Source organism: Oncorhynchus masou, chromosome 9 (genome assembly GCF_036934945.1).
Source record: "Oncorhynchus masou masou isolate Uvic2021 chromosome 9, UVic_Omas_1.1, whole genome shotgun sequence".
Taxonomy (NCBI): Eukaryota; Metazoa; Chordata; class Actinopteri; order Salmoniformes; family Salmonidae; genus Oncorhynchus; species Oncorhynchus masou.
The window spans coordinates 61,848,827-61,869,028 of NC_088220.1; the positions used below are offsets into that span (position 1 = coordinate 61,848,827).

Consider the following 20,202-nt stretch of genomic DNA (forward strand, 5'->3'; position numbering starts at 1 on the left):
TGTTAATCTACCCATCGTGTCCGATTTCAAAAATGCATTACAGCGAAAGCACAACATATGATTGTTAGGTCATAGCCAAGTCAAAAGAACAGGCACTTTTCCAGTGAAAGATTGGAGTAAAAAAAAAAAGCAGAAATATAGATAAATGAATCACTAACCTTTTGATCTTCATCATATGACACTCATAGGACATGTTGCACACTTCTGGTTAGGGGAAGTTTAAATAGTCACATTGTGTACAACTCATATACACTTCCTTATAAACTCGCTCACTGAGTCAGCGTATGTCACTGTTATCTGAGGATACTTGGAACTAATCCCAGTCCACGTGATCGACGCAATCTTGAAGCGTGGAATCCGATTGGTCTTACCAGTGTTGGATGGACCAAAGCATGGGTGCTTCCTGTTCTAAACTCAGCAAAAAAAGAAATGTCCCTTTTTCAGCACCCTGTCTTTCAAAGATAATTAATAAAAGTCCAAATAACTAAATCTTCATTGTAAAGGGTTAAACACTGTTTCCCAATCTTGTTTAATGAACATTCACCTGTGGAACGGTCATTAAGACACTAACAGCTTACAGATGGTAGGCAATTAAGGTCACAGTTATGAAAACTAGGACACTAAAGAGGCCTTTCTACAGACTCTGGAAAAACACCAAAGAAAGATGCCCAGGGTCACTGCTCATCTGTGTGAACATGCCTTAGGCATGCTGCAAGGAGGCATGAGGACTGCAGATGTGGCCAGGGCAATAAATTGCATTGTCTGTACTGTGAGATGCCGAGGCAGCGCTACAGGGAGACTGGACGGGCAGGTTATCGTCCTCGCAGTGGCAGACCACGTCTCGGACCAGTTGGATTGGAGGGTGAGGGCCATTTCCCCCCCAGAAATGTTTGGGAACTTGCAGGTACCATGGTGGAAGAGTGGGATTCTCACGTAAAGTGCAGAGGTAGCCATTACTCCAATCGGTCCTAGAGAAAAAGGAATTGTCCCGATGGATATATTATCGTATAGATATTATAAAAACACCTTGAGGATGGATTCGAAACAACGCTTGCCATGTTTCTGTTGATATTATGGAGCTAATTTGGAGAAAAAAATTGGCGTTGTGGTGACCTCAATTTCCGGGCGATTTCTCAGCCAAACGTGAAGAACAAACGGAGCTGTTTTGCCTACAAAAATAATATTTCGGGGGAAAAAATGAACTTTTGCTATCTACCTGGGAGTCTCGTGAGTGAAAACATCCAAAGTTCATCAAAGGTAAATGATTTAATTTGATTGCTTTTCTGATTTCCGTGACAAGGTTGCTTGCTGCTGGCAAGGCATAATGCTATGCTAGGCTATTATAAACCTACAAAAATGCTTGTCTAGCGTTGGCTGTAAAGCATATTTTGAAAATCTGAGATGACAGGGTGATTAACAAAATGCTAAGCTGTGTTCCAATATATTTCACTTGTGATTTTCATGAATAGGAATATTTTCTAGGAAGATTTGTCAGTTGCGTTATGCTAATTAGTGTAAGACGATGAAAACGGTCCCGTTCACAGGATGGGGTGTCACTAGAGGTTAATGCAGCTGGTGGCCCCACCAGATACTGACTTACTTTTGATCCCCCTTTTATTCAGGGACACATTATTCCATGTCTGTGGAACTTGTTCAGTTTGTCTCAGTAGTTGACTCTCTTATGTTCATACAAATAATTACACATGTTAAGTTTGCTGAAAATAAATGCAGTTGACCTGTGTCAGGACGTTTTTTTTTTTGCTGAGTTTAGTTTCTGCAACAAGATGGAGCAACAAGATGGAGTCGTGGTCAGATTTACCAAAAGGAGGCCGGGTGAAGGCCTTGTATGCGTCGCGAAATTTAGAGGAGCAGTGGAGCGTGTTACTCGCTCGTGTACTGCAATAGAAATGCTGATAGATTTTAAGTAGAGTTCTCAAATGAGCTTTTGTTAAAATCACCAGCTACAATAAATGCAGCCTCAGGATATATGGTTCCAGTTTGCATACGGCCCAGTGATGTTCCTTGATGGCCGTCTTGGTTTCCGCTTGCGGGGGGATATACACGGCTGTGACAACGAAGGAGAGTTCTCTTGGGAGATAATGCAGTCGTCATTTGACTGAGGATTTCTAGGTCAGGTGAACAAAACAACTTGTTCTTATATGATTTTACAATTACACCATGAGTCGTTAATCATGTAACATACCATACCCTGTCCTTCTTTCCGGAGTGATGTTTATTCCTGTCGGCAGCATGCACTGAATATCCCGTTGGCTGTAATGACTCTGACACCATGTCCCAAGCTAGCCGTGTTTCGGTGAAACAGAGTATGTTTACAATCCCAGATATCTCTTTGGAAATCAACTCTTGCCCTTATTTCGTCGACTTTAACTAGGGACTGGACGTTAGCGAGTAATTTACTCTGAAGCGCTGCGTGGTGTGCGTGCATCCGAAGCCTCACTAGGAGGTACAGACGTTTTCATGAGAAGACCGATTTTCGGGATGTCTCATGGTTTGACAAACACCGCTCTAGCTCTGCCACCTTTCACCGCAGATGCCGAAGAGCAATATCGGTGGATTGAGAAACATATCTCTAGCTGAAATAAACAAATTGGTATTTTTTTATGTTAATTAGATTTCCACAGTAACGCTACCGTTGTAGGCCAAGGGTTAATTGCTGGATGTCTGCAGTTAAGAAGACTGTTAATTGCTGCTGTCTAATGACATAGACATGGGGTCAGTCTCATGGTACGCTATTCCCTACATAGTGCACTGCATTAGGCCAGAGCTCCCTATTTCCCCATACCAGAGCCCTATGAGACACTGGTCAAAAGTAGTACGCTAATAGGGAATAGGGAGCTATTTTGGATGCAAGCCTGCAGTAACCCAACCCCACCTATCAGATGCATTGAACTGGGCAGAATTCATGACTGACTTGTCCTTTTCATGGACATTTATGGTTGCCCAGGGATACAACTGTAATGACCCAATTCTTTTATATAATTGGTTCAAACTCCTGAATGTTAGAGGCAACAAGGCCTTTCCTACACACTCAGAAGTGTTGAGTACAGTACATACAAGGATCATGGTTAGAGATGGGGAGAGAGAATATGGGCACATGCCCCACACAATCCTTTGTTATAGAAATGTCTTAAAAGCTTCCCGCTCCCTTGGTTTTCTCTTTCCCTCCCCCTCTGTGGGCAGAGTAACTCCTGTGCCTTACAATAATGCTGCTCTTCCATGGCTTCCACATGGTTGATCATGGCTTCGTGATCTTAACCACTCTACTAAGCCATGTATCCCTCCAACTCATATCAGGCAAGCACCGGACACTATGGGCTGTAAAGAGTCCCATTCTTTGCCCAAGGACAGCGATGGGAAAGTAATAAAGAAACCCACCACTTCTTGCGAGCGCTCTCACATTGCTTTTATTCTATGGTCTATTTATTGAATGTTTATCTCTCTTTCTGTAATGTCTTTCTCTGCCTGCCAGTCAGTGGCCTTGTCTTTTTATAACTGTACTGAGCCTGGTCCTCCACCCTGTTTGTTTCTACTGAGGTTATCATTTCACAGGCCAGAGAGAGAAGCACTGTAACACTGAGCCAGAACAAGCCCAGGTTGTGATCTCATGCTCTATATACAGCAGCAGGCAGGCAGCGCAGGGCAACTCATAAAACATTGAGCCTATTCAGAGTTGAGGTCTACCACATAGAAGCCTTAATACGCCAATACCACACTTGGGTTCAAATAATACCATGTTATCTTTCAAATACTTTAGCTGCACGTCATTGAGCTTGCCTGGTGCAATGGAATAGTCCTAAAAGTGCAAATTCCACACAATTGGTAATCCAGGCAGTCAAGAAAACAAATACTAGCTACCTTTTTTAAAATCAGGTCTGCAGGGTATACCTACACACACAACCAGCATATACGATCAAAGACTTGACCTACATACAAATATAATATATATAAAATGGATATAAAATTCTAAAGGGAATAGAATTCTATATGTGACACAGTTCCTCAGAGTTCAGACATTGCTTAAAACATTTAACGATACAGGCTAGTGTTGAAATATTCAGCAGGTCTATACATCTTGTCTACGGCTGTGATGTCAAGTGTACTTGAGAAACCTTGTTAGAGAGATGGTGTCCTTGCTGGCGAAGCGGAAAAGCTGGTTTTATAGCCTGGATTGATTGACCAGTAAGAAGATGGCTAAGTAGCCCATGGCTTGGAAATGATTGGCACAATCAAGATTGAGTGTATACTGAAATGTGTGCATGTCTTTGACTCTATGGGCTGTTGTAGGGTGTAAGACTAGGCAGTATGTAACAAGTTTCTCTGAGTTGGAAGACTAATTTAGGATCCGGTCCCCCCCCTGTCCATGTAATATTATTCATTATGATCTAAAAGCCAAAACTGATTCTATATCAGCAATCCTACTCTGAGATGCTTGATACATGCAGCACCAGGTCTGTCGCGCTTTGCCTTGCTTCTAAATTAATTTCATAGTGAATTTAGGGGCGGCAGGTAGCCTAGTGGGTAGAGCATTGGGCCATAACTGAAAGGTTGCTAGATCGAATCGCCGAGCTGACAAGGTAAAAATCTGTTGTTTTGCCCTGAACAAGGCAGTTAATCCACTGTACCTAGGCCATCGTTGTAAATAAGAATTTGTTCTTAACTGACTTGTCTAGTTAATTCAAGGTTAAATAAAATAAATAGTGCAGTGTGAAAGCTGTGCAGCAGCGTGGCTGCTCTGGGGTGGGGCTCTTAAAGCAGGTGTGTGTGTGGTGCGGAGCAAGCTCAACAGGACGTGATGTGATCAACAAGCTGGTTGGCAACAGGCTCGCGCTGTATGTGCTAATGCAGCATCTCCTTGCTCTGTTTGTTGTATATTCTTCATGGAACCGCTCTCACTGTCCTGTCTCTGCCATTTTAATAGCAGCATTTCACCCTCTGCTGCATTCAGCCTATGTTTAGGGTTGTTATACGTTTTGTCTAATTTGTCTACACTCCCATTGGTGCAATAGCTGGTGAAATCCTTGTTAGAGGAGTTTCTTATGACCATGTCATTTAAAAAATTTTTTTTTTATAAAAGGTTGGGTATTGGCTGTCTAAGTAAGCAGCATGACGTAATCTATTTGCCAACCACTGTTTTTAGATGGATAGTTGATATATGTGACGTGTGTGTGTGTGTGTGTGTGTGTGTGTTTGAATTGGTAAACAACAGTTTGTAGATATAGCATGTGCTCTGAGCGAGGATGCCTTTTGGCCATGGCGGCCCACTCACTGATACCAACCAACCACACACTGTTTCCTCTCACTGTGGGCTGGTAGCCATGGAGACTAGCGTGCTTGCGATCCGTTAGTCCTCTTCCCATTTCTCTCTCCCACCCTCTCCCTTTTCTTTTACCCTCTGTTTTCTCTTCCTCTTTCTCTCCCTCTTTTGCCCCCTCTCTCTTGTCTGTTCTTGCCGCATAGTGAATTTGGTATATGTTTTTTAATATAATCCCCCCCCCAGAGGTCGAGCCAGGGTGAGGGAAAAGCTTGGATCTCAACAGTCCGACACTGCAGTACTTCAGCATCTTGATTTGACTGATGCCGATACAAGAATGCTTTTGTCCTTCCCAGTCTCTGTTGCTCTTATTGATACATCTTGTTCCTAGCTGTGGTAGAATAATGAATTGGCCCCCATCTTCCTTTGTATGGAGGATGGGGTCAGATATTTCACCGGATGTAAAAATGTGAAGCATCCGCTTGGCGTTTCCAGCTCACTACCAAATATGGTAGTGAGAGGAAGCCCATTGGCCAGGAGAAGATGGAACGAGATGCATTTTGGCTGATCATCTGTAAATGTTCTTACAGTTGAAACATTTTGATCTCAATACAGTTTTCTGTTCCCAAAATTAGAATCCAGAGTGGACTTTAAAAAAAATAAGGCTTGTTTAAAGGAGTGCCATGGCGAATTATTGCACATGGGCACTTCAGAGTAGGTGTTCCATAATGGAAATATGCAAATTAATGTTAGAACGTGCCAATAGCATTTCGCTAGCTCGTGCTTGGCTCTGCTCACCTTGCTTGCTCTGCCCACTATCACTAATTTGTTCCCATTTGAACTGACAGGCTGTGATCAATCGTGGCTTTTTTTTCTTTTCTTTTTTCGCCTTTATTTAACCAGGTAGGCAAGTTGAGAACAAGTTCTCATTTACAATTGCGACCTGGCCAAGATAAAGCAAAGCAGTTCGACACATACAACGACACAGAGTTACACATGGAGCAAAACAAACACAGTCAATAATACAGTATAAACAAGTCTATATATGATGTGAGCAAATGAGGTGAGATAAGGGAGGTAAAGGCAAAAAAGGCCATGGTGGCAAAGTAAATACAATATAGCAAGTAAAACACTGGAATGGTAGATTTGCAATGGAAGAATGTACAAAGTAGAAATAAAAATAATGGGGTGCAAAGGAGCAAAATAAATAAATCAATTAAATACAGTAGGGAAAGAGGTAGTTGTTTGGGCTAAATTATAGGTGGGCTATGTACAGGTGCAGTAATCTGTGAGCTGCTCTGACAGTTGGTGCTTAAAGCTAGTGAGGGAGATAAGTGTTTCCAGTTTCAGTGCTTTTTGTAGTTCATTCCAGTCATTGGCAGCAGAGAACTGGAAGGAGAGGCGGCCAAAGAAATAATTGGTTTTGGGGGTGACTAGAGATATACCTGCTGGAGAGTGTGCTACAAGTGGGAGATGCTATGGTGACCAGTGAGCTGAGATAAGGGGGGACTTTACCTAGCAGGGTCTTGTAGATGACATGGAGCCAGTGGGTTTGGCGACGAGTATGAAGCGAGGGCCAGCCAACGAGAGCGTACAGGTCGCAATGGTGGGTAGTATATGGGGCTTTGGTGACAAAACGGATTGCACTGTGATAGACTGCACCCAATTTGTTGAGTAGGGTATTGGAGGCTATTTTGTAAATGACATCGCCAAAGTTGAGGATTGGTAGGATGGTCAGTTTTACAAGGGTATGTTTGGCAGCATGAGTGAAGGATGCTTTGTTGCGAAATAGGAAGCCAATTCTATATTTAACTTTGGATTGGAGATATTTGATATGGGTCTGGGAGGAGAGTTTACAGTCTAACCAGACTCCTAAGTATTTGTAGTTGTCCACGTATTCTAAATCAGAGCCGTCCAGAGTAGTGATGTTGGACAGGCGGGCAGGTGCGGGAAGCGATCGGTTGAAGATCATGCATTTAGTTTTACTTGTATTTAAGAGCAATTGGAGGCCACGGAAGGAGAGTTGTATGGCATTGAAGCTTGCCTGGAGGGTTGTTAAGTGTCCAAAGAATGGCCAGAAGTATACAGAATGGTGTCGTCTGCGTAAAGGTGGATCAGAGACTCACCAGCAGCAAGAGTGACCTCATTGATGTATACAGAGAAGAGAGTCGGTCCAAGAATTGAACCCTGTGGCACCCCCATAGAGACTGCCAGAGGTCCGGACAGCAGACCCTCCGATTTGACACACTGAACTCTGTCAGAGAAGTAGTTGGTGAACCAGGCGAGGCAATCATTTGAGAAACCAAGGCTGCCGATGAGGATGTGGTGATTGACAGAGTCGAAAGCCTTGGCCAGATCAATGAACACGGCTGCACAGTAATGTTTCTTATCGATGGCGGTTAAGATATCGTTTAGGACCTTGAGCGTGGCTGAGGTGCACCCATGACCAGTTCTGAAACCAGATTGCATAGTAGAGAAGGTATGGTGAGATTCGAAATGGTCGGTAATCTGTTTGTTGACTTACCTTTCTAAAGTCTTCGAAAGCCATGGTAGGATAGATATAGGTCTGTAGCAGTTTGGGTCAAGAGTGCCCCCCCCTTTGAAGAGGGGGATGACCGCAGCTGCTTTCCAATATTTGGGGATCTCAGACGACATGAAAGAGGTTGAACAGGCTACTAATAGGGGTGGCAACAATTTCGGCAGATAATTTTTTAGAAAGAAAGGGTCCAGATTGTCTAGCCTGGCTGATTTGTAGGGGTCCAGATTTTGCAGCTCTTTCAGAACATCAGCTGAACGGATTTGGGAGAAGGAGAAATGGGGAAGGCTTGGGCGAGTTGCTGTGGGGAGTGCAGTGCTGTTGACCGGGGTAGGAGTAGCCAGGTGGAAAGCATGGCCAGCCGTAGAAAAATGCTTATTGAAATTCTCAATTATGGTGGATTTATCAGTGGTGACAGTGTTTCCTATCTTCAGTGCAGTGGGCAGCTGGGAGGAGGTGTTCTTATTCTCCATGGACTTTACAGTGTTCCAGAACTTTTTTGAGTTTTGCATCAAGCAAATTTCTGCTTGAAAAAGCTAGCCTTGGCTTTTCTAACTGCCTGTGTATAATGATTTCTAGCTTCCCTGAACAGCTGCATATCATGGGGGCTGTTCGATGCTAATGCAGAATGCCATAGGATGTTTTTGTGTTGGTTAAGGGCAGTCAGGTCTGGGGAGAACCAAGGGCTATATCTGTTCCTGGTTCTAAATTTCTTGAATGGGGCATGTTTATTTAAGATGGTTAGGAAGGCATGTTTTTTAAATATCCAGGCATCCTCTACTGACGGGATGAGATCAATATCCTTCCAGGATACCCCGGCCAGGTCGATTTAGAAAGGCCTGCTCGCTGAAGTGTTTCAGGGAGCGTTTTACAGTGATGAGTGGGGGTCGTTTGACCGCTGACCCATTACGGATGCAGGCAATGAGGCAGTGATCGCTGAGATCTTGGTTGAAGACAGCAGAGGTGTATTTGGAGGGCAAGTTGGTTTGGATGATATTTATGAGGGTGCCCGTGTTTAAGGCTTTGGGGAGGTACCTGGTAGGTTCATTGATAATTTGTGTGAGATTGAGGGCATCAAATTTAGATTGTAGGATGGCTGGAGTGTTAAGCATGTTCCAGTTTAGGTCGCCTAGCAGCACGAGCTCTGAAGATAGATGGGGGGCAGTTTCACCAATCCTTGGTGGTACTGTAAGGGTTTAATGAATCTGAAATGAGAAATTGGGTGATGTCTATCTCTCGCTTGGCTCTGGAAACCCTTGTGAAGGGTTTTGTGCTTTTCTGGAGGACAGAACAGGCTGTAGCTGGTTTGGGTTGTTCTTTTAATATATCTGTGTATATGACACCAAGGATCTTTTTGTTTTGCCCGTCTCAGCTGAGAGGCCCACAGTGTACCATTGTCTGCTGCGTCAAGCAGCCCCAGTGTAAGACTGACTGTTCTGTTGCAGCCCAGGATAACACTAGTACATACGCACAACCAATATGCTTCAGGGGATTCTGTCTCTGTCTGCTGGGCCAGGGTGGAGCTAGGGAAACACTGTACACACAGGCACAACACACACCCTTTTAACTCTTTTACACAACACACTAACCACCTCACCAGACCTGCAGCAGGCTGTCACATGAGCGATAACCTCCTGCTGACCTTCAGTTGTAATCACACTGCTATTGTCATCTGGGAGTAGGCAGGGATACAGGAGGGGTGGAAGGGGACGGCAGGGTGGTACATGGGGCACAGGGTGCAGTCAGGCTGAAAGGCCAGCTACATGCTGTCCTGACAGACTGTCAAACACACACACACACACACACACACCACTTTAAAGCCAGCCAGCCTCTGTGTGTCTGCCAAGCCCAACATCTTTTTTTTTAATTATTTTTTGGTCAATTTTCTCACTCAGGTGAATAGCCTTGCCCAATGCCCCCACACACATCCAGACCATACAACGCTGTGAGTAAGCCCTCCTTGAACTTTGACACCTATTATCGATCTATCGTACTTTACTACTTTATTAAACTCACATTCTGTTCTCACTGTAAATTAATTCCGTTCAGACCAGGGTTTCCGTTTGTCAGTTAATTGTCAGAGAAGAAGAAAAATCCCATTGCAAAATAATGCTTTTTTTTTTAGGCAATTCATTCATTAGGCTATTCACCAGTTGCGGTAAATACATTTGACTGGCCATGCTTATGTCGAAGTTACTTTGTATAATTTAATGGGATTAAATTGCCGTGTGTACAGTATATTTGTTTTAATCACATGCGTAGAGCGTACAAGATACAGAGCCTTTGAATGGACAATCTGTCAGACAGACTGCAGTATCTTTCGCTGCTTTTGAGACAGCTGGGGACTCTGGGAAAATGAGGTCAAATCATGACGTCTGTGATCTTCAGGTCAGAAAGTCGGAGCTCTAGAAAGAAGCCGGAGTTCCCGAGTTGGATGACTGTTCAAAACAATTTTTCCCAGTCGGAGCTATGTTTAAAAAAAATAATAATAATCATGTCTCGACTGCACAGAAGTCGGAAGTCTGATATTCCTGTGGTCCCAGTTGTTTTGTAAGAGAGATTGGAAGGCAGGCGTCATCAGTGCATCACACCATTTTGCAATGAACTGGAGGCAGTATGCATTAAAAGAAATACGTGTGTACAGTGTGTGGACACCCCTTCAATTAGTAGATTCAGCCATTTCAGCCACACCCGTTGCTGACAGGTGTGTAAAATCAAGCACACAGCAATGCAATATCCATAGACAAACATTGGCAGTAGAATGTCCTTATTGAAGAGCTCAGTGACTTTCAACGTGCTACCGTTATAGGAATCCCACCTTTCCGACAAGTCAGTTTGTCCATCTTCTGCCATGCGAAAGCTTCCCTTGTCAACTGAAAAAAGGTGTTATTGTGAAGTGGAAACGTCTAGGAGCAACAACGGCTTAGCCACGAAGTGGTAGGCCACACAAGCTCACAAAACGGGACTGCCGAGTGCTGAAGTGAGTAGCGCTTAAAAATCGTCTGTCCTCATTTGCAACACTCACTACTGGGTTCCAAACTGCCTCTGGAAGCAACGTCAGCACAAGAACTGTTTGTCAGTAGCTTCATGAAATGGGTTTCCGTGGCCCAGAAGCCTCACAGAAGCCTTAGATCATCATGCGCAATGCAAAGCGTCAGCTGGTGTGGTGTAAAGCTCGTTGTCATTGGAGTAGTGGAAACCCGTTCTCTGGAGTGATTAATGGCGCTTGACTATCTGGTAGTCCGACAGACAAATCTGGGTTTGGGGGATGCCAGGAGAACGCTACCTGCCCTAATGCATAGTGGAGCTGTTTTGAATGGTTCGAACTAGGTCCCTTAGTCCCAGTGAAGGGAATTCTTAACACTACAGCCTCGTGACATTCTAGACGATTCTGTGCTTCAAACTTTGTGGCATGGGAAAAGCCCATTCTTGTTTCAGCATGACAATGCCCTGTCTACAAAGTGAGGTCCCTACATAAATGGTTTGTCGAGATCAATGTGGAAGAGCTTGACTGATCTGCACAGACCCCAACCTCATTGAACACCTTTGGGATGAATTAGAATGCTGACTGCAAGCTAGGCCTAATCGCCCAACATTAGTGCCCGACCTCACTAGTGCTCTTGTGGCTGAATGGAAGCAAGTCCCCGCAGCAATGTTCCAACATCTAGTGGAAAGCCTGCCCAGAAGAGGGGAGGCTGTTATAGCAGCAAACGGGGGACCAACTCCATATTAATGCCCATGATTTTGAATGAGATGTTCGCCGAGCAGGTGTCCAAATTCCTTTGGTAATGTAGTGTATATGTAATTATTTGAAACCTGAACGTTTTAATACATGTTGAGGCATGTCTTACCTTGCTTCAAAGCAGCCTATTAGAGCTCCCTTTTTACTTCTTCAATGGATATTTTCATATTGGTCACATGAAACCGCTTGCATGTGCCGTGCACTTTGACAACTGTTTTCCCACAAATTGCATTTTGAAACAAATCATTTGTGTGTGGCCTTCAGCCTTGTGCATGTTGCACCCAATGCATGTCAATAAATTGAAAATGTTGCCAGTCTAATGTCCTGTTCCACATTTCCTTAACGGAAACCCCGGTTCAGACAACCGTTTCAGCTGAATGACTTTTAGCACTGAAATAACCTAGCCCTGGGTGGGTAAATTTAGCCTCAGCCGTGGCTTTAGTTCCAGGTTGCGCCCACAGGTCAGTTACGTGTGTGTATTGGCCCAACCCTGAACAGAGGAAGAGTCACACAGTGAAATGACTGCCTGACTCCTCTCTGTCTGGTTTATCTCCACATCTCATACCGCTCATCTTTCACTTGTCTCGTCTAATATAAAGAATTTTATAGAATAGCTGTGTGTGCGCACTAGGCAGCTGTTTCTGTGGTGTACAGTAGGCTAGTTTTAATTCTCTCTACTCTGTGGGGAGTGATTCCTCCATTATTTGCCCAGAGCAACAAGATCTCATTATCGACAGCAGACATGTGCTATCTGTGCCAAATTGGTCTGTGCGTGTGATTTTTCTATAATGCATGTCAAACAAAAGACCAATGCAATTTACATGTTACTCAGACACATTAAATAAGCGTATTTTGTTTACCTGTAGTCACATCCCTGACTCTGTCTCGTCTTCTAATCTCTACTGCTTTTAACAAGTTAACTAATTGCTGTTTTGTCCTATTGCAGAAATCGAGCGATAGCTGATTATCTTCGTTCCAATGGATATGAAGAAGCTTATTCAACTTTCAAGAAGGAGGCAGAATTAGACATGGTGAGTAATGATGGAACACACACACACACACACACACACACACACACACACACACACACACTATCAATCAAGCCTATTTACCCAAACAATAAGGCTATGACTTCCACTTTATTCCCCCTTTTAATTGACGCAGACGTGTGACTGAATCCATATGAGCCCGATTAAGGTGCTTTAGAGCCATGATTATAGGTAGTCTCTCACGCGTGACACTGCAGTCAGGGTTGTGGAACAGAAGCTGAAGATAACCTCTCTCCCTGTCTTCCCAGCTGTGCTCTATCAGAGCTAATGTAACTGCAGGTAGTTAGCACCTAAAGCCCCGAATGAAAGAGCCCTTTGAATTTATGCAATGAACAAGCTCTCCTCAAACAAGACAAAACAAGGAGCAAAGACTACGTGTGGCAGGTTAACATGTAAATGCTCCCTCTGCCTCTTTCTCCCAGTCTTTGTCATTACCTCTCTATTTGTATAGCACAGATGGGATAGGTGTTCAGTCCTTCCTTCTCCCTAGTTAGTGGAAACAGCCTGCATAATATATGATTACTATGGACGGAGAAGCTCTCTGATGCGTCTGATACCACACGCACGCACTTTGGAAGGATTGTGTTAAAAGCCTGCCCTAATGATGGTGGCAATTCCATTAACAGCCTTCCATTGCCTTAATCTAGTCTATTCATTATCTGTTAAATGAGGAGGCTATGCCAATGGAGAATGAAGGCATTTCCCCTAATGCTACATTTACACAGCCTTTGTCTCAAGTTTCTTTTAAGATCTCCTAAAATAATGTAATGTGGTATCGAGGTGAGCAGAGTGGTGTTGAAGATGGCATACTAAACAGCATGCCACACCTTGTGTCTGGCACGGCCCGCACGCACGTGCGCACACATACACCCTGCTGATAGACTGGCAGACCACAGTGATAAGGAGGTGTGTGTGTGTGTGTGTGGAGCACTGACTGACTGTGTTAAGCCATCAGCAGATGGCAGATCACATTTCTCTCTCCTCCCTCTCTTCACAGGCACAGTGCCACGACTCCTTTCATCCCCATCACCTCTCCTCCTCCCCCCTTATCACGCCAAGCGCTGAGCGAGGCAGCAACTGTTCTCTTGTACACCTCTGCTATTTCTTCCAAGGAGCAGCAGCAGCTCAGCTTCAGTACACACACCTGCCCTCTGTGCCTGCAGCACTACTTCACACATCCACGTTTTCTCTCTTCTCCTAAGAGGAGAAAGAAATGGGTTAAATCTACCACAAAGCAACAAAATAATTCCCTCACTGAAACTGGCTAGCCTGTCAATCAGATTTTTGTATGGTTTGTTTGATAGCTGAGCTGAAGCAGGTGACCTGGTATAGTACTTTACTGAATCACCAGAGAGGGGTTGTACTACCCCTATCCCAACGCACCTATCTCCCTCTTGGCTCTTTCATCGTCTCCCATTAGTAACACCACATGAAGAGACAATAGAAATACGTACCAACTCTACTCAAACACCATCCCTTACCCCTTTGAGTTTTTAGAGTTTAATAGCCACATTAACAGGGTTACAGATGTAATTACAGGGTACAGTGAAATATGACCCTGATCACTGTGACTGGATCTATTTAGCATGCTGTAGAGGCAAGTGTGGGGCTCAGCTGCAGGTGACTTAACTCGACATCACCCTGGCCCGTTGGCACCCCCAACTTAAACAAGAGCTGGGGGGCTCTATGTCTCACGTCTCCACACATACCAACCACTTCTTTGTCCTTTTCTGCCATCCCTGAATAAAACATGTAGGCTAGTTTTTAGGCAACATGATAGTCTTGATTTTGGCTAGTACCCGTAACAGGTTTCACTTAAGTTCGCCTTACTCCATACCCTAGCCATTCTGTAAACACGTACCAGAAGTCCCTCCTTTGCCCTTTAGAAAAATGGCCTCCACGCCGCTCTCTGCCAGGCTCCCTAAAGTTACTTTTCGTCCCCAGTGTACGGTTTGTGAGGGCATAAACCCTTGTCTGCAGGGGATTAGCTTGTGTGAGGGGGATTAAGAATGTGTTTGTCTCTAAGTATGTCTCCGTGTGTATGTGTTTACAATTAGCCTCAAGGCTGACTATGTTTGGCTGTAGGGATGTAAATCCCATTTCTTATTACTGCGCTCTCGCTCGCGCACACTACTGATCCCGAAGACTCTGTCTGCAATCTCAGCTGCCCCCCAGGCAGACCCATAGGCCCCACTGATTAGGCCTAAGCTAAGTTCTGTGCTAGATTGTGTTTCTGTGTGCGTGCAGTGTTCTTTTCCCCAAAATTATTTTTTCTTTTTTTCCCAACCAGAATGAAGAATTGGATAAGAAGTACGCTGGCCTTTTGGAGAAGAAATGGACCTCAGTCATCAGATTACAAAAGAAGGTTTGTTTTGTTTCAGATGATGCTTTTGTAGCTGGGGATTGTGTCTCCTAGTCTTGACCCATGACTGCGGCGGAATGTCATCTGAGCCGATACTCACTATACACAGCGTATTAAAAAGGTTACACAAAGAATTTAATGTGTTAACCTAATGCCCTTAAGATATGAGATTGTTTGATATGGGTGGCTTTGATGTGCTTACTTAGCAGTACACTGAAGAAGCCAGCAGAGATTTCCATGTATCAGCATTAGCAAGCTTATATTAGACGTTTTTGCTTGCTTTTACAGATTATACACGTACTGTATTCTAAAATGGAGGTTTTCCAAGCGTCTCAAAGTGCTTTACGTTGTAAGGGCTAAACTCACCTCATCCACCACGAATATGTATTTCCCACCAGGTGAAGCACGGCAGCTATTTTGTGCCAGAAATGTCTAATTTCCTTCTTTGTTACTGCAAATCCTATTGTGACGGTATTACAATGTTGTCTACATATGCCCCTAACCCCCAAGGTGATGGAGCTGGAGTCGAAACTGAATGAGGCCAAGGAGGAGATAACCTTGGGTGGGCCCATAGCCCAGAAGCGTGACCCCAAAGAGTGGATACCTCGCCCGCCGGAGAAGTACGCGCTGAGCGGCCATCGTTCCCCCGTCACACGTGTCATCTTCCACCCAGTTTTCAGTGTCATGGTGTCTGCCTCTGAGGACGCCACAATAAAGGTCAGTAAAATATAAGAACCATCATAAACAATTATTTACTCTGTCTATGTTTTATTCTCCAGGGAAACAATTAAACAATGTACAAACAATGTGATGCACTTAAATGGGATGCAAGCAAACCGCCCCAAACAGCACTGTGCTGGCAAGTTATTTTATCCACTTGTATGGGAGTTGACTGTATATGTATAACTGCAACCAATAAGGCCTGGGTTTGAGTCCCTTTTCAGTAAAGGTCAACTGCAGAGCTGTGTACCAACCATTGAACTGCATCATCTTTAACCAATTCACGTCCTTGTACAATTTCAAAACGTGCCACTGAAGGAATTATATTTGGTGTAAAAGCATGAAATTGGGTGTCAACATATGTTGAGCAAAAATATAAACGGAACAGGTAAAGTGCTGGTCCCATGTTTCATGAGCTGAAATAAAAGATCCCGGAATTGTTCCATGCTCACAAAAAGCTCATTTTTTTCTCTCATTCTGTGCACAAATTTGTTAACATCTCTGTTAGTTAGCATTTTCCTTTGCCAAGGTAATCCATCCACCTGATAGGTGTGGCATATGAAGAAGCTGATTAAACAGCATAATCATTACACAGATGCACCTTGTGCTGGGGACAATAAAAGGCCACTCTAAAATGTGCAATGTCATGTTTTAAGGGAATGTGATATTGGCATGCTGACTGCAACCATGTCCACCAGAGTTTGCCAGATAATGTAATGATCATTTATCTACCATAAACTGCCTCCGACGTCGATTTTGAGATTTTGGCAGTACGTCCAACCGGCCTCGCGACCGCAAACCACGTTTAACTACTCCAGCACTACCACATCCTTCTTCTTGACCTGTGGAATAGTCTTAAACCAGCCAACTGGACAGCTGATGAAGCTGTGGGTTTGCACAACCCAAGAATTTCTGCACAAACTCCCAGAAACCGTCTCGGGAAGCTCATCTGCATGCTTGTCAGGGTTTTGACCTTGACTGCATTTTGGCGTTGTAATTGACTTCAGTGGGTAAATGCTCACGTTTGATGGCCACTGGCACGCTGGAGAAGTGTGCTTTTTAGGGATGAATCCCAGTATCAACTGTTGCGGGCAGATGGTGGTATGTGGGCAAGCAATTTGCCAATGTCAACATTGTGAATAGAGTGCCCCATGGTGGCGGTGGGGTCATTGGATGGGCAGGCATAAGCTATGGACAACTAACACAATTGCATTTACCGATGGCAATTTGAATGCACAGAGATATCATGACGAAATCCTGAGGCCCATTGTCATGCTGTTCATCTGCCGCCATCCCCTCATGTTTCAGCATGATAATGCACAGTCCCATGTCGCAAGGATCTGTACACAATTCCTGCAAGCTGAAAATGTCACCAGACGTGTCATGCATTGAGCATGTTTGGGATTCTCTTGATTGACGTGTATGACGGCGTGTTCCAGTTCCCGCCAATATCCAGCAACTTCGCACCTCCATTGAGGAGTGGGACAACATTCCACAGGCCACAATCAACAGCCTGATAAACGCTATCCAAAGGGGATGTGTCATGTTGCATTAGGCAAATGGTAGTCCCACCAAATACTGACTGGTTTTCAGATCCACACCCCTACCTTAAAAAAAAAAAAAAAGATATGTGACCAACAGATTCATATCTGTATTACTGGTCATGTGAAACCCGTAGATTATAGCCTACTGAATTTATTTCAATTGACAGATTTTCCTTATGAACTGTAACTCAGTAAATTGTTACATTTATATTTTTGTTCAGTGTAGTTGGTGCAAGTTTGAGTTTATTTTATTTTTACAGGGGCAGTGCACATTAATCAACGTTTCAGTAAGTGTCGGTTTTAGCCAGCCGGCTAATTTTCAACCGCAGTCCCTGGGCAGGTTATTAAAAACAATTACAATATAGACAATCATTGAACACATGCAGAGCAACAGGACAAGCAAGACGTAGCATACAGACAGAGCAACATAGGACAAGCAAGACGTAGCATACAGACAGAGCAACATAGGACAAGCAAGACGTAGCATACAGACAGAGCAACATAGGACAAGCAAGACGTAGAACAAAAAGCAGCATAGGACAAGCAAGACGTAGAACAAAAAGCAGCATAGGACAAGCAAGACGTAGAACAAAAAGCAGCAAGACAAAATTCATAAAAGCAACAAAGTGTTTCCACACCTCACAAGCTACAGACAACATGGAAAGTGGCAATACACAGCTAGGGATCATGATCAGAAATCTGATTGACCTTTAGCCATGTATACATACATTTTGTTAAAGTGTGATAGGTGGTGCAGTTGTGTGTCTGATGGCAGTGTATTCCAGATATGGGAAGCTCTGACAGAGAAAGCGGATTTACTAAAGGTGCTTATCCTTAAGGGAACTATACAGTCACCTCTCATGGCAGACCTTGTGGATCTGCTGCCATATGTTTGGGTTTTCTGTTCAACAAAAATACTGAGCGGAGGGGGAGCCAGGCCATTTAGGATCTTGAATCTTGTGTATTGCACAAGATTTTCCCAACTCAGGAGTAGAGGTTGACCGATTATGATTTTTCAACAACGATACCGATTATTGGAGGACCATAAAAGCCGATACCGATTAATCAGCCTTTTATTTTTGTAATAATGACAATTACAACAATACTGAATGAACACTTTAACTTAATATAATACATCAATAAAATCAATTTAGCCTCAAGTAAATAAGGAAACATGTTCAATTTGGTTTAAATAATGCAAAAACAAAGTGTTGGAGAAGAAAGTAAAAGTGCAATATGTGCCATATAAGAAAGCTAATGGTTCAGTTCCTTGCTCAGAACATGAGAACATATGAAAGCTTGTGGTTCCTTTTAACATGAGTCTTCAATATTCCCAGGTAAGAAGTTTTAGGTTGTAGTTATTCTAGGAATTATAGGACTATTTCCCTCTATACCATTTGTATTTCATTAACCTTTGACTATTGGATGTTCTTATAGGCACTTTAGTATTGCCAATGTAACAGTATAGCTTCCGTCCCTCTCCTCGCTCCTCTCTGGGCTCGAACCAGCAACACAATGACAATTAGCGTGCGCTAACTAGCTAGCCATTTCACTTCGGTTCCACGAGCCTCGTCTTGGGAGTTGATAGACTTGAAGTCATAAATAGCGCAATGCTTCACGCACAACGAAGAGCTGCTGGCAAAACGCACGAAAGTGCTGTTTGAATGAATGTTTGTGCCTGCTACTGCCTACCACCGCTCAATCAGATACTTGTATGCTCAGTCAGATTATATGCAACGCAGGACACGCTAGATAATATCTAGTAATATCATCAACCATGTGTAGTTAACTAGTGATTATGATTGTTTTTTATAAGATAAGTTTAATGCTAGCTAGCAACTTACCTTGGCTTACTGCATTTGCGTAACAGGCAGCCTCCTTGTGGAGTGCAACGAGAGAGAGGCAGGTCGTTATTGTGTTGGACTAGTTAGGGTTGCAAGATTGGATCTGTCGTTCTGCCCCTGAACAAGGCAGTTAACCCACTGTTCCTAGGCCATCGTTGAAAATAAGAATGTGTTCTTAACTGACTTGCCAAGTTAAATAAAGATTAAATAAAGGTGTAAAAAAAAAAAAAAAAAAAAAAAAATCAGCGCCCAATAATACCGATTTTTCTGATTGTTATGAAAACTTGAAATCGGCCCTAATTAATCGGCCATTCCGATTAATCGGTCGACCTCTACTCAGGAGCTCATGCTTTCTGAGGATGTAACAGTGATGATGGCTATTGGCTTCTTATCAATCACTTTGAGAGCCTGTTTGAGGACAGACTGAATAGGTTTTAATGTTGTACAAGCCGTATGTTAAGTGGGGGAGTATCATAGATTTGAAGAACAGTTTTGCTACCTCTGTAGTGAAACAATTTTGTGTAAATCGGAAATTAGCTAGGCTGAATTTGGTCTTTTTTTTTTGCCTTTTTCACAAGCTTTTTAAAAGAGGTTGGAATCTAGTATGATGCCAAGGTACTTAAAATCAGATACCACCTGGAGCTTCTTACCTGACACACATACATATGGCTCAGTAGCATCTGTTGCCCTCTTTGTGAAGAACATGCAAACAGTTCTTTTCACATTGAGATGCAAACACGAGTCACTGAGCCACTTTGTAACCTGGACCATTACAGTAGTGAGTTATTGTGCAGCTTGTTTGCTCTTTGCATGCACATATCACTATCATCTGCATACATTTGAACTTCAGACCCAGTACAGACCGAAGGCAGATCATTAATGTACATGATGAACAGGAGGGGCCCCAGTATTGACCCTTGTTGTACGCCCACATCATAGCTAAGAGTGTACTTAGGCCACATAGATAATGACAATATTACAATATCGATCATTGTCAGTCTAATTTGGGGTTTTGAGAATGTTGACACTAAATTACTATTTTGAGTTACATTTCAGAATTAAATTGTTTAAAAGCATATAGTATTACCTGTTCTTACCCCAAATATGCCAAATACAGTGCATTCAGGAAAGTA

At 43.4% G+C, this 20,202-nt stretch overlaps 1 protein-coding gene across 5 annotated transcripts in view; it reads left to right on the forward strand.

Moving 5' to 3' along the window:
- LOC135546400 (lissencephaly-1 homolog A) overlaps positions 1–20,202 on the forward strand; it is a 105,142-nt gene that overhangs the window by 52,328 nt on the left and 32,612 nt on the right. For all 5 annotated transcript variants that reach the window (XM_064974786.1, XM_064974785.1, XM_064974789.1 and 2 more), the window contains exons 3-5: positions 12,497–12,581; positions 14,890–14,964; positions 15,472–15,678. In XM_064974786.1, the coding sequence (XP_064830858.1) occupies positions 12,497–12,581; positions 14,890–14,964; positions 15,472–15,678 (367 nt within the window). The remainder of the gene's footprint in view (positions 1–12,496; positions 12,582–14,889; positions 14,965–15,471; positions 15,679–20,202) is intronic.